Source organism: Magnolia sinica, chromosome 1 (assembly GCF_029962835.1).
Source record: "Magnolia sinica isolate HGM2019 chromosome 1, MsV1, whole genome shotgun sequence".
Classification (NCBI taxonomy): domain Eukaryota; kingdom Viridiplantae; phylum Streptophyta; class Magnoliopsida; order Magnoliales; family Magnoliaceae; genus Magnolia; species Magnolia sinica.
The window spans coordinates 15037990-15063948 of NC_080573.1; the positions used below are offsets into that span (position 1 = coordinate 15037990).

Consider the following 25959-nt stretch of genomic DNA (forward strand, 5'->3'; position numbering starts at 1 on the left):
TGAGTGACGACGGGAGAAGAGAACGCAACCGGCTGGATCGGGGAGCCACTGAAAATAAGCCAATCGGTGGAGTGGCAGAAGCTTAGCTAAAGACGGAACGACCTGCTCATTTTAATTGTTGACGTGTCCTATTGTGGCAGTGGACAAATGAACAACTCAATAATAATATGTGATGGACCCCACAAGTTCAACACTGAAAGAAACCAAATTAATGAAAATAGTCATGTGAAAAGTGACCATCATTTTTTATTTTTATTTTTTTGAAATGATGCTATGGAAACCAGCAACTACTTAAAGCAGGATTTGGCAGATTAGTGTGCCATAAGGAGATGACAGCATCCAGAGATGAAGATGCAGCAAACAGTCCAGCGATCGGGAAATGGAGACGACCAGGACCTGAGGGACGGTTAGAATCAAAATTTTGAGAGAGAAGAGTCTCTGTATATGCTCTGATACGATAAAGAAATAGACTGTTAGAAGTAAACCCACCTTAAATTGGATCACACAGATCCTTTGTATTTATAGACTTATAGAGTACAAGAATTTGTTTGGGTATATTACAATTTGAATGGAAAACTGAAATTGGAAGTCTTCATGGATAAAATGCTAACCACCCAGAGATAGTTGGGGTGGAGATGAGGTGGGATTGTTAACATGAAATATTGCCTAGTAACATGATACATGGGTGGACATTGAAGAAGGGCATATTAGAATCTGATTATATACATTCATATCAGGCGTATCTGCTTATCTTGACACTTAGAGTCAAAGCTGATCAGTTTAGATCGAGCTTTTGTATCGATTCTGGCACACCTTGGTCATTAAAAACAAATTGAGCCACCAACACCTTCTATGCAAAAATTGTAACACTGCCGAATCAGGATCATCAGCGCGTGTTGCCCCACGCAGCCCACATGCAAACATGACCCCATAACCGGAACGTCCATCGATCCTAATTTGGAGGCTACTTTGAATTGTCAACGGTTCAATAATTGCTCCAAAAAGTATCTAATCCATTGATTTATTGAGTTAAATGGAGTAGCCAAAAGCTTTCTTTTCTGTGATGCAAGTTCAGCTGCTTACATCAATGGTCAGTGTCAACTATTCAGCTAGAAATATCATTCTACATCTCTCTCCCCTTTAGAGCTGTTTAGTTATGGAGAGATGGAATTTTCAAAAATGTTTTGAACAAGTATATTGAATTCGAATGTATCAGGTTGTGTATTAGGTAATATGTTACATAACTGTACAAATAATAACAGAATGAATCAAAGAATGATAGATATATAAGATGTTTTCGTATGGAGCATCAGAAGAGCTTCCCGGCAAACTCATCCATTCCACCTTCCACAATGTTTTTAGAAGAAGATGATGCAGCAAGATTCCTGAGCTCTGAGAGACTCCTTCCCAATTGTAGAGCCACCTTCATCTCAAACAATCCCCCATTCTCCCTCTTATGTGGCTCTCTTTCCTTAAGGTTGGATTCAATCGACTCTTCCATGTGACGATAGAAGCCGGCACAGTTCTGATACATCTCAAAAACCATCCCAACTTGTCCACCGTGTTCTAACGTGTTTACAATGCTTGCCAATGCTCCACCAGCGACACCAACCAATACCGCCCATGACCCTTGTGAAGGAGACCCCACAAAAGAAGTCCCAAGAGCAGCAAAGCTGGTGAGTAGAGGTCCAGAGACTGCTAAAATCGTATTAACTTTCAATACCAACTTGCTCAGTCGCACATACTCTGCGGTATCCTTTCTCCTCAAGACTTCAAGAACGCCTCTCATTTCGTCTTCAAGTTTCCCACTCCAACCATTAGTATTATTTTGTGCAGGAACTGTTTGTGACTTTGATGCTTCTGAATTGTCAGAAGGCCACCATCTAGCTGGCTCCACTATAGCTGGGAACTTGTCGAGCATTCCTGGGAGCAATGGAAGAGGGTAAGCCTTGTCGAGTGCCAATACCCTCTCCATCGCATCCTTCACATCCATTGGAGTAGGAGTTCGGAGAGCAAGGGTGGTTTGGATTTCTGTGTGGAGCTGACGGAACAACCGGGCAGCATTCCTTTGTTCTTCGGCAAGTTGAGAGGGCTGGATCTTGTTCACCAACAACAACAGCCCCGTCGCCGCTGAATACAAGAGAGTGGAAGAGATCTTCAATGCCAAGAGTGAGGTGGTACCAATTGGGATGGCGCAGAGTCCGGCCATGGTCGCAGCCGTGAGAGTGATTGCATTGATGGAGTTGACAAGGAGATTGTTCCAATTGTTCCTCTGCTCGCCGATGTTTGTGTGCATCTCCACCCTATCAGCAACTGCCTCTGCAATCGCATAAAGCTTGGTGACAGTGGCGATCATGTCCCCATCACCTCTCTCAATTGCCGTCCCTCGTGTTTCAATTTTGATTTGCAGTGGATTTCTTATGTGGGTGTTGAATTCCTCCACGTTTCCTATCGGTAGCTTTGGAAAAGAGAGATGATTCTTCCAAAGTTTAGGGGCATGGAGAACTGCAACAAATCTACCATGGAATGGTGCCGATGGTATTGATGATGATGATAATAGACTAGAGGCTTGCAAGGCAGTCATTATCCCCTCCTTCACTTTCTATTTCGTTAGGTAGTTTGATTCTTGCTTTTGAGAGAGAGAGATTGAGAGTGGATGAAGAGATGAGGAGAGGTTTGAAGGGTCTTTATATATACGGGAGTTTGCTGTGTTGAAAGTGTCTGCGCGCTGCTGGTTTCATTGACCAAAACAACTACCTTTGAATACTGGATTTTTATAAGAACTAGGATGATGATTCACCACCATTTTGTAACTTATGGTATCTCATCCGTCCGTATACGTGAATATACATAAGGAAATCCGGACCATGTGTAAGGTGCGTTGCATTGAGTACAGCTTGAAATTTACCCTGAATCAATTATGTTAAAAATATCGCATCCATTGCTGATTTTGACCGTTGGAAAGTTCACTTATAACCATTCATTTTATTCTCTTCGGTTGAAGCTTAGCATTGTGTAAACTAAGTGGCTCTCTCAAGTAGCGTTTCTCTATCACTATTAGGAATTGCAATTTGAACGGTCTCGATTAATTATTCATTGCCACATGAACCTTTTATGACTGTAACTTAAATAAACGGGTGGTGAACCATGACGTAGTCTTGGCATGGACGTTAAGAGCGAAGAACAAGAACCATTCTCCGTCAAAGGGGTGTCTTCGTAAAATGGCTGCTATGGTTGCGATTGGCGAATGGAACTGGTCTAACAAGAGCCCCAGCAGAGGTTAGTACCTCCTGAGTTTGTGGGAGATTCATTAGGTGGGCCCATCAGTGTTTGGGTCTTTACCGCGAAACAGGACGCGAATTGGGTGGTGCCCACCAACACCTAGCTAGTGAGGGATGGTCCTGCCAAGGGCTCTATGGGACCATCGCAATGTACGTGTTTTATCCACGCCGTCCATCCATTTTGAAAAATCATTTTAGTTGTTGGGAATAAAGATGAGGCAGATCAAAATCTCAAATAAACCACACCACAGGAAGCAGTGGTGCCAGTGACTCCCACAATTGAAGCCTTCATAGGGCTCACCGTGATGTTTATTTGTGTGGATGAATAGAAAAAATAAATATCAGCTTGATCCAAAACTTCCGTGGCCCCCATGAGGTTTTCAATGGTAGGAATTTAATCCCCAGTCTTTCCTGTGGTGTGGTCCACTTGAGCATTTGATCTATTTCATTTCTTCCAAATTCACCTAAAATGATTTTTCAAAATGGATGGACGGCGTGGATAAAACAAAAAATCACGGTGGGCCCCACATAGCCCATGACAGGACCGTCTATCTCTACTTGGTCCCAGTGGGAGTAGTACCCAGTCGGCGTTGTCAGGTGTACGCACCATCGAAGAATGTAGGCTGTTAGTCTTTTTATATACATGGGTCTTTTATCAATCTGAATTTTCAGGAGATTTTTAACACAAAACACTTCAAAAATTCAGGTTTTACTGTAATGCCTCGAGGAAGTGTAATTACTTGGCAATGCTTTTCGAGTGAGGAAATTACATATATAAATACCTTCATTTCTTTCTCTAAAGAAGTGGTGGTCCCACAATTCTGAACTTCACTAATCTTTGAAGTAAAAAATAAATAAATGAAGGCACTTTAGTAAATTACTTCTTCAGAAGGCATCTTGAGCGAATTTCTATTCATCGAGGCATTATTTGGTTAAATGCAAATTTCGGAGGAATTCAGCGGTAAAATTCAAAATTTTAAAGGATAAAAAATATTGAAAAAGAAAAACATCATATACCCACATCCTTTCATCTGTTTTCTCACATGAAGATTAAATAAATAAATAAATAATACTTTAAATATTGTCTTAGTCATCATCATCTGAACCATATTCCAACTAACTGTTGTTGTCTGCTATAGGCATCCTATTTTGCCATTCCACTCTATCAGGGATTATATTTTTAGAAAAGAAAAATCTTTATCTGTGTTAATAAATAAGCTGATATTTTATTTAAGATCAAGTAAACAACAAAATCTATATATTTTTTTTTGGGTACAATTCATCATCGATTTCTGAATACACGATAGTTATCAGTGTATTGTAACAGAAAAAGAATTAAAAAATAATAAAAAAATAAAATGCGGATCATCCCATATTTTGAACCATGGTTTTTGGTGAATGAAAATTTGTGGTGATGAACGATTTGGATCTTGTACATACTTGCCCACATTGGATCTCTGCAACTGACCCCGCCATACAATGGTGGAACGTGTCCTAGGCCTCCTCGCCTCCCTTAAAGGCCTGATTCCCATCTTCATTTTCTGGGAATTGTGAAGGCCAGGAACACAAACTGCTTTGATAATGGAGCCCTCAAAGCCTCGGAGGTTATTCGTAGCATCTTTTACTAGATTCGTAGCATCAGCGCAACTTTACCCTCCCCCAAAATCCTTAGAAATTCGGCTACTACTATGAGTTAAGCCTGGCAAATTCCTATCCCTCAGCCCAACAGTCCAAAAATTTCGATTGTCAAGTGGATCAGACCTCCTATGGGCTGGATTAAACTGAACATGGACGGTTCAGCCAGAGGGGACCCGAGTCTCTCAGGGGGTGGCGGTATAGGGAGAGACGGCAAAGACAATTTCCTGTTCGAATTTTCGCGTGGCTACAACCTTCATTCTAATACTAGGGCCGAGATTAATGCCATCCTAGATGGGCTCATTCTGGCGTCCCAACTGGGATTTTCTAGAGTGCAGGTGGCAAGAGACTCGAACGAGGTGGTGAGGATTCTGTCTAATCCCTCAAATTCTTGCTGGTCCATCTGGTATTGGAAGACGAGAATCAATCTTATCTCATGCGACTTAGATGTTCGCATTGCTCACACTCTAAGAGAGGGGAACTTGGTCGCTGACGGCTTGGCTAGGCTTGGGACCGAAACCCGGGTTAACGCCATATTCCACTCCCGGGATTCTCTTCCAGCCCTCATCAGAGGGCTCTTATTCCTCGATAAAGTGGGCCTAGGTAACCTGGGAGTTGCCTAATCCATTTTCAGTTCTAATCCTTCTAGCAGCTTTGCGTCCATATGATAGGGGGGCCCATTCCCTTTTTGCTATTGGCCCACCCCGAATGTAGCCCTGTAAGCCGTTTTCGGTCCATTTTCTTGGAATATAAAATCTCTCAAATAAATTTAAAATAAAAATAAAAATAAAAAATAAAAAACCTTAACCTTATCTGAGAGGGAGGAAATTTGGGCCCACCAGTACCAAAAGACCCAACCAGATGGGTGCTTCTTGCGGAGGACGGACATGGCAATCTTCGAATCACTTTCCACCACTATCTTAGAGAACTCTCAATTGATGCACCATGTAGTTGTACGAGGGACTATAACTTAAATAAAGAAGTGGTGAGCTATGACCTAGTCTTGTCATTGGGAAGCAGGTAGAGATTCTCCTTTCTTGTTTTGTGGGGACTTTTGAAGTAAAATTTGTAGTTTATGATTGTTGGGATGTATGATAGGTGTTGCACAATTTTTTTAGTGCCCACTCAAAGTTCATTGAAAAAATAAATAAGAAAGAAGAAGCTATGATATATGTAGTCCTGTCAATGGCCTGATATATAGTAAGAGAGGAACTGAGAACCATTCTCCATCAGGGAGAATGGGCCTGTTTTTTTTTTTTTTCCTAATAGCCCCTAAACTAGCATTGCCAAGGGCTATGAAGCCCCTCATGTGTCTCGGAAGGTCTGATCAACTACGGTGAAGCCTATTGGGGCATCCGCCATTGCCCACATCCTCGCTGGACCATCTGTGACCCTGGGGATCTTATACATAGCTGCCAATGTTGGCATATGTCTCAATTCTTAATTCTATGCTCTGCCAACTTCTCTCTGTGTTCTAAATTTATTATAAATATGTTAAGAATAAGAAGAAGAGAAGAACTGATTTTTGCACAATTCACAAAGATCAAAGATGTTAATTTTAAAGGGTTTCTCTTGCCATGGGTGAATGTTTTGGTGATAGGCTAACGCTCTTTTAGTTATTCCAATTTTATTGCGTGAGCTGTCTACAAAAATATCGGTAAAAACTCAATTACCTTAAATTTAAAAAGGAATGGAAAATTCCATCGCACATATGGGCATAAATCTCTCCCTCCATTTTATTTTTTATACTAATTCCTTTCTTAACCAGTTAAGGTCTCCCAAAAAATTAATACATCTTATTAAAAATCTTCAAGGATATCAAAACTCTTGGCTGTATAAGCTAGATCTTTTCTTTGCTTCAAGATAACAGAATTTTCTGGGCTTTACAAAGCCTTAGCACAACTCAGAAATCTGTTGCAGAAGGAAGAGAGGGAGAATTTATTTTCTTGAACTGTTTTGCTGCTGCAAACTTCTCACGTTTTGCTATTTTTCTTACTTCCTATTCACTTACTATTGCTTCTTCACTGGCTTGTTTACAACCGGATACAAGGTGCCTATTTATAGGCTTTTGAATGTAAGGTGAAAAGACAAAACTGCCCCTGCTACGAGATTCTAATACTTAATGTTCCTAGAAAATAAACAGAGAATTTCATCTTCCAAAACAGCTACATGGGAACTCTTGCTATGCATTGGAAGATGAACAGCCAGCCACTTGCAGTAAATGTTTTGGTTTTCAATTCCAACACTTCCTTCCTTCAAACCGAAACTGGCTTCATTTCGAGCATCGTTCTTAGTCGTTTGAATGCATCTGTCGGCAATGCCTTTGTGAAAATATCTGCCACCTGTTCCGTAGTATGATAATACTCCAATTTCATCATTTTCTACTTCTAATGATCTCTCAGAAAATAGTATTGGGTATCAATGTGTTTGCTTCTTCCATGCTGCACTGGATTTTTGGCTAGATTAATTGCCGACTTGTTATCCACATATATGATTGTGGATCCTTCCTGCGGATGCCTTAGCTCCTTTAGCAGGTTTCTCAACCAAATTTCCTTACAGACAGTGGATGATGCTGTCACATACTCTGCTTCACATGTGGACAGGGCGACCACACTTTGCTTCTTCGAATTCCATGTGAAAGCAATCGTTCCGAGATAGAATACATAGCCAGTGGTGCTCTTTTTTTCATCTTGGTCACCTCCCCGATTACTGTCTAAGTATCCATACAATATTGCTTCATCATCATATGGATAGAAAAGACCGAATTCCATTGTTCCTTTGACGTACCTGAGGAATCTTTTTGCGGTTAGCCAGTGTGATTCTTTTGGTGCTTCCATGTACCTACTTAGAAGCCCAACACTGTAGACGATATCCGGCCTTATGATTGTGAGGTACCTTAGGCTTCCAATCAGACTCTTGAACATAGTTGAGTCAACGCTTCTTCCTTCTCCATCCTTTGTCAGTTTTAAGCCCGTTGCTACAGGCGTGTTTACGACTTTGCAATCGACCATCTTGAACTTTTCAAGCAATTCTTTGGTATACTTCTTCTGAGATATATAGATGCCACCATATTGTTGCTTTACTTCAATGCCTAGAAAAAAGGACATCAGACCTCCGTCAGTCATCTCAAACTCCTTAAACATGGCCTTCTTAAATTCATCAAACATCGTTTGGCTGCTTCCTGTAAACAGCAAATCATCAATATACAGGCAATCTATAAGCAAATCACCATGAGCATTCTTCTTGATGTAAACTGCATGCTCATATGGACATTGGGCAAAGCCGTTCTCTTGAAGATAGTTGTCGATGTGTGTATTCCAAGCACGTGGATCTTGTTTTAACCTATAGAGGGTTTTCTTTAGTCGATACACCTTGTGTTCCTCCCCTTGTATAATAAAGCCTTCAGGCTAGTCAATATAGACCTCTTCTTCCAGAATTTCATTCAGAAATGTAGATTTCACATCTAGTTCGTAGATCATCCAACTATGATAGGCTACAAGGGAGATAATCATCCTCACAGTGTCAAGACGAGTAACAGGAGTGAAGACTTCTTCATAGTCCACCCTGTACTTCTGTTTGCAGCCCTTTGCTACGAGCCTTGTCTTGTAGTGATCAATCTCACCATTAGCATTTCGCTTGATCCTGCACACCCATTTAACACCAATAGTTTTCTGGCCATTAGGAAGCATAGTAAGCTCCCATGTGTCATTTTTCTCAATGGCATGAATTTCTTCTTTCATAGTAATTCTCCAACATTCTTCTTTTATGGCATCTTGAAATGTCAGAGGCTCATGATCTGCATACAGGTAGAAAAGATTGATCTCTTCAGTTTGCTCATAGATGTCACTTTTAAGCTTTTCATTTTTATAGGTGCCATGGGTGAGGACGAGCTGACCGAATTTTGACTTGATAGAGTGCTTTCAGGAGTGATGGAATGTACTCCTGGAGTTCTATGTACTGATGATTATTCACTCCCCAAGTGTAGGGTTGTGATGTAGTAATAAACTCGGTGAGACCGAGGTCGAATCCCAAGGGACTGATACCTGTACGTTGTCTGAAACTAAGTAGAACTAGAACTTAGACTAATGGAATCGAAATCAAATATAAATTGATGAATACTGGTGAAATACTAATCTAAAATTTTAAGAAAATCAGAATTAAGAAACTAGGGATTCAGAGGATCCACTTGTAGAGATTAGGGAGATCTTATGCCCGCTTCAGGAATTATGGAAATTGAACTGAACTTACTTGATTTAATTTTCAAGAGATGAAAGGTATATGAATTAGAGTGGATTCCATCACCAAACCATGCCCAGGAGACAAAGCAACAACAGAATTAAACCAATTACCAACCAATCAACAATGCATGAAGGTTAGGAAGGGTACCGTCATCCGACCATGCCCATGAGACGATGGTGAACAACAGGGCTTCCTGACGTCATAAACATCAAAAGGAGGAAGAAAATATTCAAAGCCATTGCAGACCCATTGTAATTTCAGTCACAACAGACCATTAAAGACTAAAAAAAAATTCCTTCGATAATCAACTAAAATCAAATTCAATTCATAAATTTAATAGTTAAATCAAGGCATAAAAATAGAGTCTTTCATCTCACTACAAGCTTCACCTCTTAGCCCTAGCTAAGAGGTTTAGCCTAGCATGATCATGCTAGAACCAAAGCAAAAACATCAAAGGAAAGAAAAAAAATAAAAGGAAAAGAAAAAGGAAAAACCGGATATCTCTCTCTCGTGCAATCGTTTAGCCACGTCCCTTCCAAGCTTCCTTCTTCTCTTTTCTCCCGTTCCAGCCACCTCCTGCCTCCTGTCTTTCCTCTCTCTTTTATAGAAGCTTGGAGGCGGTGGAGAAAATCGGTGAGCTGTCAGTCCCGTGCGACAGCTTACGCAGCGGAAAAGAAACCGCAACTGACTTTGCATTGCAAGAATTTTGTCTGGGCAAAACCGAGAGCCCAATGCAAGATCTGACCGGTCAGGCTTCTTGGCCTTGGTTGGTTGTCCCCTAGGAGAAGTTTTTACGGTCCTGATCGCACCAGAAAATGACCCGCTGATCACAGAACAACCGAGATCTTCCAGTTTCAAAAAGGAGCGGTTTCCCTTGCGACTGTGCCTGCGCATGCTACGTCTTGCATGAATCCTCCAGAATTTGTGGTTTTAGATTGAAAGAGGCCACGAACAGGATGGACGGTCCGGATCAACCACGTGACGCCTTGATGGTGGCCCACAAGTTCCGTCCGCAGGCTCTGTTTACGAAACAGAGCCTTCGCATTTGCGTTGTGATGGTCGGTGGGTCCCATATTGACAGTGATGGAGAAATCCACGCCGTCCATTAGATTCACGACGAAAATCCGTTCGGGAATGGCGAGATTGGATTGATTTCGGTGTGGCCCCACAAGATCTTCCATTCTACCATCGATCGTCCGTTTGAGTCCTCGTGTACATGCGATGTTTTCATGGGGCCAAAATCCACCTAAGCGGGGCTTATACCCACCCTCTGGTCACAATTGACGGCTTTGATTATCCATATGGACGATGGGAGGGGCCCACAATCAAAAATCGGCGGTCACGGTGAGGACGCCTGTCCGTTTTTGAATTGGAGAAGAGAGAGTCGGTCAACGTGTGCTGACCGACTTTGAGAAATACGGTGCACGGCTGGTGCACTTGTGCACCGTGCACACGTGATGTACTTGAGGTCCTACGGAGATGTTCGTGAGAAATCCTCTCCGTCCATCCATATTCTCAACTCATTTAACGTGTTGAGACCAAAATTGATGCATTTCCAGATACCAGGCGGGCCCCAAATCACTAATTTATGGGCTGATCTGTCCGTTGGGCCACTTCTAGAAGGATCCAATGGCTGAAATTTGACATGTACGGTTAGTTTTTGGTCCTCGAGCCATGTATAGAATTTTCGAGCTGAACGGATGGTGGGAACCCTATGATCTTGCACTCTGGATGTCTTTCGGGCCACTTGAGCTTCAGTTTCTCGATTTTTTTTGGATCCCTGGCGTGCAAATATGTCGATCTTAGTCTCCTGGGGTCCGTCGCTTGCCTTGGTGACTTCAGACCGTTAAATCCATGCTTTTAGTACCCTTTCCCAGTCCAAGCTCGTAAATACGCCCTGCATCACAAACACGATTAAATCGGGCCGTTAAACAGTACTATGTTTGTAAATCCAGGCAAAAACTGGGGTCTGATATGCAATATTTGACCCTCAACACAACCCCCAACCAGCATCTTGCTAGTCCCGAGCAAGGTATGCGAAAAATAAATTGAGAATTACAGGACAATTTCTACAAACTCAAGAGATTTGTGAAAAACAATTCAGATACTCGAATTCTAAGATTCATGAATGTTGGCATTACTTTCTCCTGGGATCAAGCTCACGGTAAACTTCATAATCAAGCTCAAATATTAATCCATTAATTAGAACGATTCTAAATATTGAGTTCCATGAGTGTATAGTGTAATCTCGGCTTAACATTATTAAAATTCACTTCTCTATTTCAGGATATCATTGGTAACCACAAGAGAATTCATGATAACCAACACCTAAACCAAAGCTTGATTCATTCTTCCAGCTTTTGATGATTTTCACACTATGTCAACTTTTTAAAAGTAAAGCCAAGGAGGAGAATCGAATCTACACCTATAGGGAGCAAACCTATGGTAAAGACCAGTCGCCAAAAAGTTTTTGAATGTCAACCTTGGGGAATCAAACCTTCACCTGTAGGGAGCAAACCTATGGTGAAAACCATTCGCCCAATCTTTTCAATTTCTCAGGTTGGTTCCTTTCAAGCTTAGTGATCACCAAATTAATCCTTCAATATCGAATGAAACCTTAATGTGTAAGCGAGATGTGACATGTAAAATTATGATTCAATCAATGTTTAAAACTTCTAATCATGGATTAATAGTTCTAACTTAACTGTGAAATCTAACAAATAGTTGAATCCAAGAGTCATCAATTCCAACATCACTTATCTTGTAATTCTAAATCCAAGATGGCCGTCAAAATCGCTTCGAATTCATACGAAATTCTAGAAAAATTTAAAAATTTTCACAATTTCTGCTCAAGACTAAGAAAATACTGATTAGGAAACCTAATCTCCCACCCCCAACCTAAAATCTACATTGTCCTCAATGTAAAAGAAATAAGCATGCAATGCACATGGGACAAAATAAGTAAATGAGAAGTGATGGGAAGATAATACCTGGACGAAGGAATCAAGAGGCTTTCCAAAGATATCTATGTAAGAGCAGGTCAGCACAAGAGAGAAACCAACAGAAGAAAAATAAAAATGAAATCTTACCTATACCACTTTCGCAGGTACTCTCGATTGCATTTAGCGTATGCAACAAGCCTTTAAACCCCTAGGTTACCCCTAGTGGACGAGTTGTAGTCTCGTGAAGGTTTGCAGTAATGTTACCCACAAACATTGAACTAACTAATGAAATGAAGAGTGGGTTGCCACCCATGAGCGCTAAGTTTACCGTCTTGAGCCGGACAAATAAAGCAACTACCGGTCCTATGAAAGCGATAAACCTACCTATACCTCCATCGGACTAGGAGATCAATCCTGGTAAACAGGAGCAGTCAAGGTCATGGACATGTCCTCTGAATCAAAATTCTTGACAAATGGTTTCAATCGATGTCCATTGACTTTAAACTCCTTGCCATTGTCGGGATCTCTTATTTCAACGGCCCCATGAGGAAAAGCAGAACAACAATGTAAGGGCCGGTCCAACGAGATCAAAGCTTATCCAGGAAAGAGATGTAATCGAGAATTGTACAAAGGACCTTCTGACAGGCGTGAATGATTTTTACAAAATGTGTTGGTCATGAAATGCTTTCATCTTGTCCTTATAAATTCTCGAATTGTCGTATGCATCATTTCGGATTTTCTCAAGTTCATTCAATTGAAGTTTGCGTAGTGAGTTAGCGTTGTCAGATTGAAATTAAGATTTTTGATCACCCAATACGCTTTATGTTCCAACTCCACAGGCAAGTGACAAGCTTTCTCATAGAAAAGTCTAAAGGGGGAATTCTAATAGGGGTTTTAAAGGCAGTACGGTATGCCCATAAGGCATCGGTCAATCGGATTGACCAATCCTTACGATCAGGGTTAACCGTTTTCTCCAAAATGTGTTTAATTTCCCTATTAGAAATCTCAGCTTGCCCACTTGTCTGTGGGTGGTATGAGTGCTCACCTTATGAGAGATACCGTATTTCTTTATTAAGCTCTCAAATGGTTTATTACAAAAGTGTGAGCCCCTATCACTAATGATGGCTCGAGGCGTTCCAAATCGAGAAAGGATGTTCTCTTTTAAGAATTTAATGACCGTTCGATGGTCATTGTTCCAGCACGGAATCGCTTCGACCCATTTAGTGACATATTCTATGGCATGCAAAATATATAGATTTTCAAAGGATTAGGGGAATAGTCCCAAGAAATCGATGCCCCAGCAATCAAATGCTTCTATAATAAGGATGGGGTTTAAGGGCATCATATTTTAATGAGACAATTTCCTAATTTCTGACAATGCTCATAAGCCTTACAAAACTCATGAGTGTCCTTGAACATAGTGGGCCAGTAAAAACCACACTGCAGAATCTTGGTCGTAGTCTTTTTAGCAGAAAAGTGATCACCACAAGCCTGAGAGTGACAAAAGGAGATGACACTTTGATGTTCATTATTTGGCACACATCTCCTTAAGATTTGGTCTGAGCAATATTTAAACAAATATAGATCATCCCAGAAGATTTTGGGCACCTCAGTGAAAATTTTTCTCTAATCTTGCATAGTCCACTGTTGTGTCGGTATGGCACCCGTAGCATGATAATTAGCAATATCGGCAAACCAAGGTGAATGGGAGACTACAAGAGGTTGTTCATTAGGGAACATGTCGTTGATATAGGTTCGCCTCAAGGGAATCGGAGGTATTAAGGAGAGAAAGGTGATCGGCCACTATGTTCTCTACCCCCTTTTTATCTTTAATTTTCAAATCGAATTCTTGAAGTAGAATGATCCATCGTATCAAGCGGGGCTTAGAATCATTCTTAGAAAGAAGATACTTCAGTGCCGCATGATCTGTATAGATAATGATCTTGGATCCGATCAGGTAGGACCTAAATTTGTCCAAGGCGAACACTACAGCTAAGAGTTCCTTTTCCGTAGTCGAGTAGTTCACCTGGGCAGAATTTAAAGTTCTACTTGCGTAATGAATGACGTAGGGCCTCTTATCTTTTCACTGGCCTAGGACCGCCCCAAGAGCATAATCAGAAGCGTCGCACATAAGCTCAAAAGGAAGGCTCCAGTCGGGTGGCTGCATGATAGGTGCAATGGTTAACGTGCCCTTAAGCTTGTTGAACGCTTCCTGGCATTGCTCAGTCCACTCGTACGGAGCATCCTTTTGAAGAAGATTACATAGAGGACGAGAGAGGAGACTAAAGTCCTTTATGAATCGCCTGTAAAATCCTGCGTGTCCTAAGAAAGATCGCACGTCTCTGATGTTCTTGGGTGGAGGTAGGTTAGAGATAAGATCGATTTTTGCCTTATCTACTTCGATTCCCTTGGACGAGATGATATGCCCAAGGACAATCCCCTTCTGAACCATGAAATGGCACTTCTCCCAATTAAGTACCAAGTTCTTTTCTTCACATCTTTTTAGCATACATTTAAGACTTTCCAAGTACTTGCTAAAAAATGGACCGTAAACAGAGAAATCGTCCATGAAGACCTGTAGATATTGCCCCACCATATCAGAAAAGATACTAAGCATACATCACTGAAAGGTGGCAGGGGCATTACATAGTCCGAATGGTATCCTTCGGTAGGCAAAGGTGCCGTAGGGACATGTAAATGTGGTCTTTTCCTGGTCTTCAGGGGCTATCTCTATCTGGTTGTAGCCTGAATACCCGTCAAGGAAACTGTAATAGGAATGACCAGCTAACCTTTCCAGGATCTGATCAATGAATGGTAAAGGAAAGTGGTCTTTCCTCGTGACGGTATTCAACTTCCTGTAGTCAATGCACATTCTCCAACCAGTAGTGACTCTAGTTGGCACGAGTTCATTATTAGCATTGGCTACGATGGTGATTCCGGACTTCTTAGGGACCACTTGAGTTGGACTCACCCATTGACTATCAGATATAGGGTATATGATACCCACGTCCAATAGTTTAAGAACCTCGGCCTTAACCACTTCCTTCATGTTTGGATTTAGTCTACGTTGTGGTTGTCGAGCGATTTTTGCATTATCCTCAAGATATATATGGTAAGTACAAATCGAGGGATCGATTCCCTTGAGGTCCGCTATCGTCCATCCCAGGGCTCATTTATGCTCAATGAGAGTAGATATGAGCATACTCTCCTGTTCTTTCTCCAGGTGGGCAGAGATCACCACCGGGTATGTCTCATCTTGACCTAAATAGACATATTTCAAATCAGAGGGCAAAGGTTTTAGGTCAAGCTTCGGCAGCTTGAGGTTAGACGGTAGAGGCACTACATCGGTAGGTGGTAATTCATCAAAATGTGGCCTCCACCGGTTAACTACAACTACCGGTGCAGTATCAAGCAAGGCGCACGTCTTCCTAATCATGTCATCATCTTAATCATGGGAGTGGGACATTCTCATCTCTAGAGGGTCAGAGGATAATGTCAGAGGTGTCGTATCTTCCACTAAAGAGTCAATCATGTTAATGTCATGGAAATCGTCATCATCCTCTAAGTTTCTACCGTTATTTAAAAAGATGTTTGACTCCAATGTCATATTCCCAAAAGACATAGTCATGACATCATTCATTCAATTGATAATTGCATTTGAAGTGGCAAGGAATGGGCGACCAAGAATGATGGGAATTTGAGTGCTCATGTTATTGATGGGTTTCGTATCCAGGACGATAAAATCTATAGGATAGTAAAATCTTTCAACCTGGACCAACTCATTCTCAATTATCCCTCTCGGTACACGAATAGAATGATCAGCAAGTTGTTATGTGATTAGGGTGGGTTTTAATTCACCCAAACCTAATTGTTTGTACACCAAGTAGGGAATCAGATTTACGCTCGCCGCTAAGTTAAGAAGTGCGTGCTCAATTTGGTAGTTCCCGATTATATAAGGTATGATTGGGCTACTAGGATCCTCGAATTTCTACGGCACATATTGCTTCAGGATGGCACTCACTTTCTCAGTCAAGAAGATTTTCTTTTGAACATTTTACTGTCATTTGTTTGTACATAAGTTTTTCAAGAATTTGACATATGAAGGTATTTGTTTTACGACATTGAGTAGAGGAATGTTGACTTTCACTTGTTTCAACACCTCTAAGATATCCTGAGAGTTAGAGAGAGGTTTTAGTGCGACCAACCATTGGGGAAATGGAGCAACTGACTTTTCTAGAAGTTCCGATTCTAATTTTTGTGGGACCTCAATAGATCCATCATTGTTGTCCTCTTCTGGTTCTTAAGGCTTTTCGGGCCTAACCGGAAGCGTTTTATCAATGATCTTCCCACTCCTAAGAGTGGTGATGGATTTAACGTGCTCCATTTGATTTGAAGAGCTGAGATTACTTATCTCGTATTGTGGTTTAGGATTGGGGAGCGATTGTGCAGGAAGCATCCCCTTTTCTATAACCGTCATACGAGAATCTATCTTTTGCATAAAATCTGCAATTCCCCGCATTGCCTGAGCCATCTCTTGTATGGAATTTTGAACCGGTTCCTCTTGAGGTTTCACTTGATTTGGATTTTGATTGAAGAAACCTTGAGGGGTAGCCGTTTATCCATTCCTCCAACTAAATTTTGGATGATTTTTCCAACCAGGATTGTACGTATTGGAGTTAGGTCCAGTAAAAGGTCTTTGATAGTTATTTACGACATTGGCTTGTTCATTCAACACTCCTCGAAAGGCAGGTATTGTAGGACAGTTTTCAGTTATGTGAATGTTGCAATCACAGATGCCGCAAACAATTTCATTGACCTTATCCTTCTTTCCTTCCATGGCCTCAACTTTCCTTATGAGCGTAGTCACTTTACACTTGAGATCATCTTCTTCTTTCAAGAGATATAATCCACCTTTCTCCTTTAATTGGGTCGGCCTAGATGTGGTGTTCGACTTTGGGTAATAGTCCCATGATTGTATTTTTTCAGCAAGACTATCGAGGTAATCCCATACCTCGTCAACATCTTTATTAATGAACTCTCCATTACACATTGTCTCGACCATTTGGCGCATGGAAGATATCAGTCCATCATAGAAAAAATTTGTAATGCGCCACATTTCAAATCCGTATTGTGAGCATGAACTGACCAAATTTTTGAACCTTTCCCAACATTGGAAGAATGTTTCATCTTCCTTTTGAGCAAAGTTCATGATTGCTTTTCTGAGGGTAATCGTTTTATGATGTGGGAAGAATTTTTTTATGAATTCCCTCTGCATGTCGTTCCATGTGCCAATGGATCTAGGACGCAGTGAATGTAACCACGTCTTAGCTTTCTCTTTTAAGGAAAAAGGAAAGAGTTTCAGCCTGATTGTATCCTCAGATACATTAGGAAAACATAATGTAGTTATGATCTCATCGAACTCTTTCAAATGTAAATATGGACTTTCTGATTCAAGTCCATGGAATTTAGGAAGGAGTTGGATAACTCCTGGCTTGATGTCCATTTGTCCTGTGTTTTCAGGGAAAATCATGCATGAGGGCGTACTCACTCCCGCCGGTTGTAGATAATATCGTAAAGTACGAGGCGGGGATGCCTGATGCACCTCATTCTCATATTGGGCATCCTCCACCCTGGGTGGAAGTAGAGGAGGTTGGTCTTCAGCCATAACTTCAATTAGCTCAGGGAATTTCGAGTGGTGTCTAGTACTACGAAGGATAGTCAACCCCTCAACCAATCCTCCTTCAGTCAAGAGACGTCGAGTGTTGTCACGGGCCCATTTGGGCATGAAACACTCGCAGCCCTCAATCAAATTTGAAACCTAATCCTAAGAAAGAAAATCTAGAAAGAAAGAGAGAGTTGGAAAGAAATTACCAAATTGGAGTCCCTAAGTTAAAAACTTGTAAAATAAAACAAAATAAGTTAGATTCTAAAAAGGAGAAGAACAATCCTTTAAAAGAAAGATAGTAGTAAACTGATTTCTAAAAGAAGAAAGTCCTAAAAAAGTAAATTAAAAAGAGATATGAAAAATAGAAAGTAGAGAGAAAGAAATTACCGAATTAGAAATTTCTATCTTAAAGGCCTACACAATTGGAAAGTTAGTTTCTAAACAAAAATTCTATGAGTAAAAAAATTAGAAAACAAAATTAGATTCTAAAAGAGTTAGAATTAGAAAGTTACTATAAGACAAAAATAGAAAGTTAATTCCTAAAAAGGGAAAGAAATAACCTAGTTTCTAAAAATAAACTATTTCCTATAGATAGGAGAATACTAGAATTAGAAGATTTTCAAAATTTAAACCCTAATTTTAAAAGTGGAAAAAGTAGAGAAATTAGGAAGGAATTACCAATTTAGAAACTTATGTCAGGATCCTATAAAACAAGAAAACAAGTTAGTTCAAAAAGTCTACAACTAAAGCTAGTCAAATTCTAATCTTAAATTAATTCTAAACCTAATTAATTTCAGAAAATCGCAAGGCGCCAAAAAATTGTTCACACCCCAAGTGCAGGGTTGTGATGTAGTAATAAACTTGGTAAGACCGAGGTCGAATCCACAGGGACTGAAACTTGTACGTTTCCTGAAACTAGATAAAAATAGAACTAGCCTAAGATGCAATCTAAATCAAATATAAATTGATGAATAATGGTGAGAGATTAATGTAAAACTTAAGGAATTCAAAGTTAAGAAACTAGGGATTCAGAGGATCCACTTGTAGAGATCAGGGAGATCTTATGCCCGCTTCAAGCATTATGAAAATTGAACTGAACTTACTTGATTTAAGTTTCAAGAGATGAGAGGTATATGAATTAGAGTGGATTCCATCACCAAACCATGCCCAGGAGACAAAGCAACAACAGAATTAAACCAATTACCAACCAATCAACAATGCATGAAGGTTAGGAAGGGCACCGTCATCCGACCATGCCCATGAGACGATGGTGAACAACAGGGCTTCCTGACGTCATAAACATCAAAAGGAGGAAGAAAATATTCAAAGCCATTGCAGACCCATTGTAATTTCAGTCACAACGAACCATTAAAGACTAAAAAAATATTCCTTCGATAATCAATTAAAATCACATTCAATTCATAAATTTAATAGTTAAATTAAGGCATAAAAATAGAGTCTTCCATCTCACTACGAGCTTCACCTTGTAGCCCTAGCTAAGAGGTTTAGCCTAGCATGATCATGCTAGAACCCCGTAGACAAAGTAAATAAACAGAAAAAAAATAGAAAAGAACAAGAAGGAAAGAGAAGAACAGATCCAGCCTCACGTCAGCCACCTCCAAGCCGAGCACGATCTTCCTCCAAAATTCCTTCGATGATCTTGATCTCACGTTCTCTCTCTCTTTTATAGAAGCCTGGAGGCGGTGGAGAAAGTCGGTGAGCTGTCAGTCCCGTGCGACAGCTTAAGAATTTTGTCAGGGCAAAACCTAGAGCCCAATGCAAGATCTGACCGGTCAGGCTTCTTGGCCTTGGTTGGTTGTCCCTAGGAGAAGTTTTTACGGTCCTGATCGCACCAGAAAATGGCCCGCTGATCCCAGAACAACCAAGATCTTCCAGTTTCAAAAAGAAATGGTTTCCCTAGCGACTGTGCCTGCGCATGCTACGTCTTGCATGAATCCTCCAGAATTTGTGGTTTTGGATTGAAAGAGGCCACGAACAGGATGGATAGTCCAGATCAACCACGTGATGCCTTGATGGTGGCCCACAAGTTCCGTCCGCCTGCGCATTCGCGCTGTGATGGTCGGTGGGTCCCATATTGACAGTGATGGAGAAATCCACGCCGTCCATTAGATTCACGACGAAAACCCGTTCGGGAATGGCGAGATTGGATTGATTTCGGTGTGGCCCACAATATCTTCTATTCTACCGTCGATCGTCCGTTTGAGTCCTCGTGTACATGCGATGTTTTCATGGGGCCAAAATCCACCTAGGCGAGGCTTATACCCACCCTCTGGTCACAATTGACGGCTCTGATTATCCATATGGACGATGGGAGGGGCCCAAAATAAAAAACCGGTGGTCACGGTGAGGACGCCTGTCCATTTTTGAATTGGAGAAGAGAGAGTCAGTCAGCGTGCGCTGACCGACTTTGAGAAATTCGGTGCACGGCTGGTGCACTTGTGCACCGTGCACACGTGATGTACTTGAGGTCCTACGGAGATGTTCATGAGAAATCCTCTCCGTCCATCCATATTCTCAACTCATTTAACGTGTTGAGACCAAAATTGATGCATTTCTAGATACCAGGCGGGCCCCAAATCACTGATTTATGGGCTGATCTATCCGTTGGGCCACTTCTAGAAGGATCCAATGGCTGAAATTTGACATGTACGGTTAGTTTTTGGTCCTCGAGCCATGTATAGAATTTTCGAGCTGAACGAATGGTGGGAACCCTGTAATCTTGCACTCTGGATGTCTTTCGGGCCACTTGAGCTTCAGTTTCTCAATTTTCTTGGATCCCTGGCGTACAAATATGTCGATCTTAGTCTCCTGGGGTCCATCGCTTGCCTTGGTGACTTCAGACCGTTAAATCCATGCTTTTAGTACCCTTTCCCAGTCCAAGCTTGTAAATACGCCCTGCATCACAAACACGATTAAATCGGGCCGTTAAACAGTACTATGTTTGTAAATCCAGGCAAAAACTGGGGTCTGATATGCAATATTTGACCCTCAACAATGATGTGGACATAAAATGTATTGTGGGCGTACGCTCTTGATGGTCATGCCTTTCTTCAGGTTCTTCTGTTTTGACTAGAATATCTTTGGTCGATTCTTCATCATTCCATTTTCAAGCTTCTTCCTCACTAGAGACCACATCTCTACTCACCACTACTTTATTGGTTAGTGGATTATAGAGCTTGTAGGCTAGCTTTAGATCCTTCATTGTAGCCGATGAAGATGCGTTTTTCACCCTGATCATCAAGCTTCCTTCTTCTTGCTTTTGGAACTTGAGCGTAGGCAACACACCCAAAGATCCTTAGGTGCGCCACGCTCGGTTTGTACCACTCTATGCCTCCTGTGGTGTCATGTTTCTGATGCTCTTGGTTGGACACAGATTGAGTAGGTAAGCAGTACATGCAACTGCCTCTGCTCAGAAGCTCTTTGGCATGCCTTTGTCCTTCAGCATGGTCCTTATCATGTCGAGGATGGTGCGATTCTTCCGTTTCATAATTCCATTCTTTTATGGCGTGTAAGCTGCAGTATGTTATTGCTTAATGCCATGTTCCCTGCAAAAATCTCGAAATGCATTTAAGGTGTACTCTCCACCTCTGTCAGATTTGAGTACTTTAATTTTGTGACCACTTTCAACTTCAACACGAGCTTTGAAAATTTTAAAGATAGTGAAAGCAAAAGATTTTTCTTAATTTGATGCAATACACCCAAAGTCTTCTGCTGAAATCATCAATGAAGGTAATAAAGTATTTATTACCTCCAAGAGAGGGTGTTTCAAGTGGTCCGCAAATATCAGTGTGAACCAACTGAAGTGGTTCATTTGCTCTTCTAGACACTCTACTTGGAAAGGAGTTCCTTTGTTACTTGCCAAGTGTGCACACCTCACACACATATTCTGGAGCTTCAATAGCCGGTAAGCTATGCACCATACTTGACGAGGATAAGAGTTTAAGGCCATTGAAATAGAGATGCCCAAAGCGAAGATGCCATCTCTATGAATCATTCTTCACGATTTCATAGAGACACTTCCCAGCCTTTGTGTTAATATGGAGCGGAAACATGCGATTCTTCGCTATTTGGACTTGAGCCACAAGTCTTCTATGAGCATCTCTTATAGAGACAGAATAGTTCTCCATGTGTATGACATACCCCTTCTTAAGGAGTTCGCCGATACTGAGGATGTTATTTTTCATGTTTGGTACGTAATACACATTAGAGATGTAATTTGGCTCACCATTCTTCTGATAGATTTTAACTTTTTCTTTGCTTATCACGGGTACTTTTGATGAGTCGCCAAAACTCACGTCACCATGAACTCCTTCTGTGAGTTCTATGAACAGTTTTTTGTTACCACTCATGTGGTTGCTTGCACCAGTGTCAAGATACCACACATCTGATTGTTCACATGCCTTTTCATGTGCGAGGAGGAGTGTGGAGTCTTCTTGTTCATAGTGTGATGCTTTATCATAGTTGGATCGTTCATCTTGATCCACTTTCCTCCAATACTCAGAGGCATAATGGCCGAATTTCTTGCAATTGTGGCATTGAACGTTTTTTGTGTTTCCACGACCATGTATGAACCGGCCTCTGCCATTTCCTCTTCCACGGAAACTGGTAAACTTTTGTTGATTTTGTTGATGGCTTGGATGATATCCATGCCCTCTACCTCTTGCATGATTGCTAGTGCCATGACCCCCTCGTTATGCATGGCCATTCTTTTGTTCATTTAGAGTCAACTTAGACTCTAAGGCATTGAACCAGCATTCTTTTGCATTCATTGCTCATGCACTTATAATGATCCCATTAGTTCTTCGATGAACAGTTTTTCTAAGTCATTTGATTCTTCGATAGCCACAACCACATGCTCAAACTTGATTGTGAGATATCTCAAGGCCTTTTCCATGACACGTATGTCTTTAACTTTTTCATCATTTCTTTTTAAATTATTAATAATAACAATTAGACGTGAGAAGTAGTCAGAGATACTTTCACCTTCCTTCAGGTGCGCCGCTTCGAACTCGGCTCTTAGTGTTTGAAGGCGAATTCGCTTCACTCGATTAACACCCTTGAAGATAGCACCAAGGGTATCCCAAGTTTGCTTGCTTGATGTCGCTTCGGCAATCTTTTCAAAGGTTGATTCATCCAACCCTTGATAGAGGAGGAACAAAGCCTTGTTGTTTTTCTTCCTTTGATTTTTGAGAGCGGTCTTTTCTTCGTTGGTGAAGACGGCCTTTTCCTCCATAGTGGGTTCTACATACCCATCGGTGACAATCTCCCATAGTTCTTGCGACCCAAACAATGCCTTCATTTGGATGCACTACTTTTCATATTTGTCCTTTGACAACTTAGGAACCTGCGGTTGGATTGTGCTCGCCATTTGAATAAGCTTTATGGGTTGGGCGACTTGGTTTTACTAAGCCTCAAGAGGACCCAAACAATTTGATTTTTTTTTTTTTTTAATGAAGGGAGGGATGGAATGGAAGATCTGATTTTTTAAAAAAATAGATTTAAAAAAAAAAAAACAGATTTTTTTAACTGGAAAAAACTTCTGAAATCTGGTTTTTTTTTCTTTGGCTGAAAAACTGCTGAAATCTGATTTTTTATTTTTTGTTTTTTTTAATTTGCTGAAACTACTGCCAATTGTTCACTCCCCAAGTATAGGGTTGTGATGTAGTAATAAACTCGGTGAGACCGAGATCGAATCCCAAGGGACTAAAACTTGTACGTAATCTGAAACTAAGTGGAACTAGAACTAGACTAAGATGAAATCTAAATCAAGTGTAATTTGAGGAATAATGATGAAATACTTATCTAAAATTTAAAGGAAAAGAAAACTAGGGATTCAGAGGATCCACTTGTAGAGATCAGGGAGATCTTATGCCTATTTCAAGAACTCAACTGGACTTAGAGTCCCATCTTTATCCAGTTGAAGGGTGTAACTATGAAAATCAACTAAACTTCCTTTGATATAGTTTTCAAGAGAAGAAAGATATATGACTTAGAATGGATTCTATCACCAAACCATGCCTAGGAGACAAAGTAAACTACAGAATTAAACTAATTACCAACCAATCAATAATGTATGAAGGTTAGGAAGGGTACTGTCATCCGACCATGCCCAGGAGACGATGGTGAACAACAAGGCTTCCTGACGTCATAAACATAAAAAAAGAAACATGCTCAAAGCTATCGCAGACCCATTGTAATTTTAGTCACACCAGACCATTAAAAACTAAAAACATTCTCTTAATTAAACTAAAATCAGCATCAGTTCAGTCTAAACAAAAGGCACAAGCAAAAAGGTCTCCCATCACGCTACAAGCTTCACCTCTTAGCCCTAGCTAAGAGGTTTAGCCCGACATGATGGGGGCTAAAGCACTCCAAAATTAAGGAAAAAAGAAAACAAGAAACAAATAAAACTAAAACTAACAACTCTCTGTCTTGCACTCCACGTCTCCAGATTTCCCTCCCTTCCTCACTCTCTCTCCTTTTTATAGCTGTGAAGGTCGGTTGGGAGTTTTACGCACAAGAGTCAGTCATGTAGCAACAGTAGAAGATCTTTCGCAATAGCGTGCGAAACTGTACGCAGGGTAGCTGCGCTGATGCTTAGTGGGGTCCACTTAGTCTTTCTTTAGAGGAATCCACGCCGTCCACCAGATTCCTCTCGAAATTTTAGTCAAAATGGTATATTTTTAATCATCCGTTGATGTGGTCCATAGACTCTTTCTTTCTGTCGTCCGTCGTCTATTAAAGGGTTGAAAATCACCTTACTGTCGTCATTTGGAAATCTTCCACCTAGGCCGTGATACGTTGGCCCCTTCAAGCCTGATGGACGGTCCCGATCTTCTTCTTGGGTCGTGATGATGGCCCACAGAGGAAAACCGCAACCCCTGTTGTGAAACAGAGGCTACGACGCGGTTCTGTGATGGTCGGTGGACCATTGATCGATGACAGGTGTAAAATCTACTCCGTCTATTAGCTTCAGGATGAAAAACCATTTGGATATGGTCACTTTTGGATCGAATTCGGCGTGGCCCATAGGATTTTTCTCACTGTCATCCATCCTACATTGTACAACAATCCATGTGCGTACACGTGTAAGGGGCCTAAAGAAAAGCTTGGGAAGGGGCGTTGCCCTCTTCTGGAGCGAATGGTCGGTCCAGATCATCCATTTGGATGATGAGTGGGCCCCACTGGAAAAACCCACGTCAGATAGCGAAAACGCTGTTGCGTTTTTAAAATTTGGAAGAAGAAGTCGGTCAGCGTGTGCTGACCGACTTTGGCTGTAATGATGCACGTCCAGTGCATGTGTGCTATGCACATACACCATGTAAAGTGGTTTCCATCTTGCTGTATATGAGACATCCGTTCCATCCATCCATTTTTTCAGCTCATTTAATGAGTTAAGACCAAAATTAAAGCATATCCAGATAGCAGGTGGGCCCCAATTCATTGGTTTATAGGCTGATTTATCCGTTGGGCCATTTCTATAGGGATTCGATGGTTCAAATTTGACTTGTACAGTTCATTTTTTATCCTCAGGCCACATATGGAGTTTTGATCTGAACAGATAGTGAAAACCTTGTGATCTTGCATTCTGGCTGACTTCTAGGCCACTTGAGCTTCAGCTTCTCAATTTCCTTGGATCTCTGGTGTGTAAATCCATCAATCTTGGTCCCCTAGAGTCCGTCCCTTACCTTGGTGAATTCAGACTGTCAAATCCACGCTTTTAGTATCCTTTTTCAATCCAGGTTCCTAAATACACCTTGTATCACAAACACGATTAAATTGAGCTGTTAAACAATACCATGTTTGTAAATCCAGGCAATAACTGGGGTCTAATATGCAATATTTGACCCTCAACAGCAATCTGATTTTTATTTTTATTTTTTGCTGAAAAACTGCTCGCAATCTCCAACCAGGGAACTCAAAAAAGAACTTGGCTTTGCAATCTGATTTTCTAAACAGATTTTATTTTATTTTATTTTATTTATTTATTTATTTATTTTTATTTTTTTTTTTTCAGAAAAATATGTACTTGGCTGAAAAAGAAACTGCTGGAAACTTCTTGTAGAAGAAGAACTTGGATCTGATACCAGTTTGTTGGCTGTATAAGCCAGATCTTTTCTTTGCTTCAAGATAACAGAATTTTCTAAGCTTTACAAAGCCTTAGCATAACTCAGAA

General features: G+C 40.9%; 1 protein-coding gene and 1 non-coding gene across 2 annotated transcripts; one reads left to right on the top strand and one right to left on the bottom strand.

Annotated features, from left to right (window-relative positions):
* Window positions 1-1283: 1283 nt before the first annotated feature.
* Window positions 1284-2629, bottom strand: LOC131229195 (probable F-box protein At4g22030). Its single transcript, XM_058225420.1, has one exon. The coding sequence runs from the start codon at window positions 2582-2584 to the stop codon at window positions 1310-1312; it is 1275 nt and encodes a 424-aa protein (XP_058081403.1). The 5' UTR covers window positions 2585-2629; the 3' UTR covers window positions 1284-1309.
* A 14588-nt stretch (window positions 2630-17217) lies between these two features.
* LOC131223262 (small nucleolar RNA R71) lies at window positions 17218-17324 on the top strand. The gene has a single exon (XR_009160361.1). It is a non-coding gene; the product is annotated as a small nucleolar RNA R71 (small nucleolar RNA).
* Window positions 17325-25959: the final 8635 nt, after the last annotated feature.

Bases quoted from the DNA above. Each gene is read 5' to 3' on its own strand.
- LOC131229195 (XM_058225420.1), bottom strand. From the start codon at position 2,584: ATGACTGCCTTGCAAGCCTCTAGTCTATTATCATCATCATCAATACCA.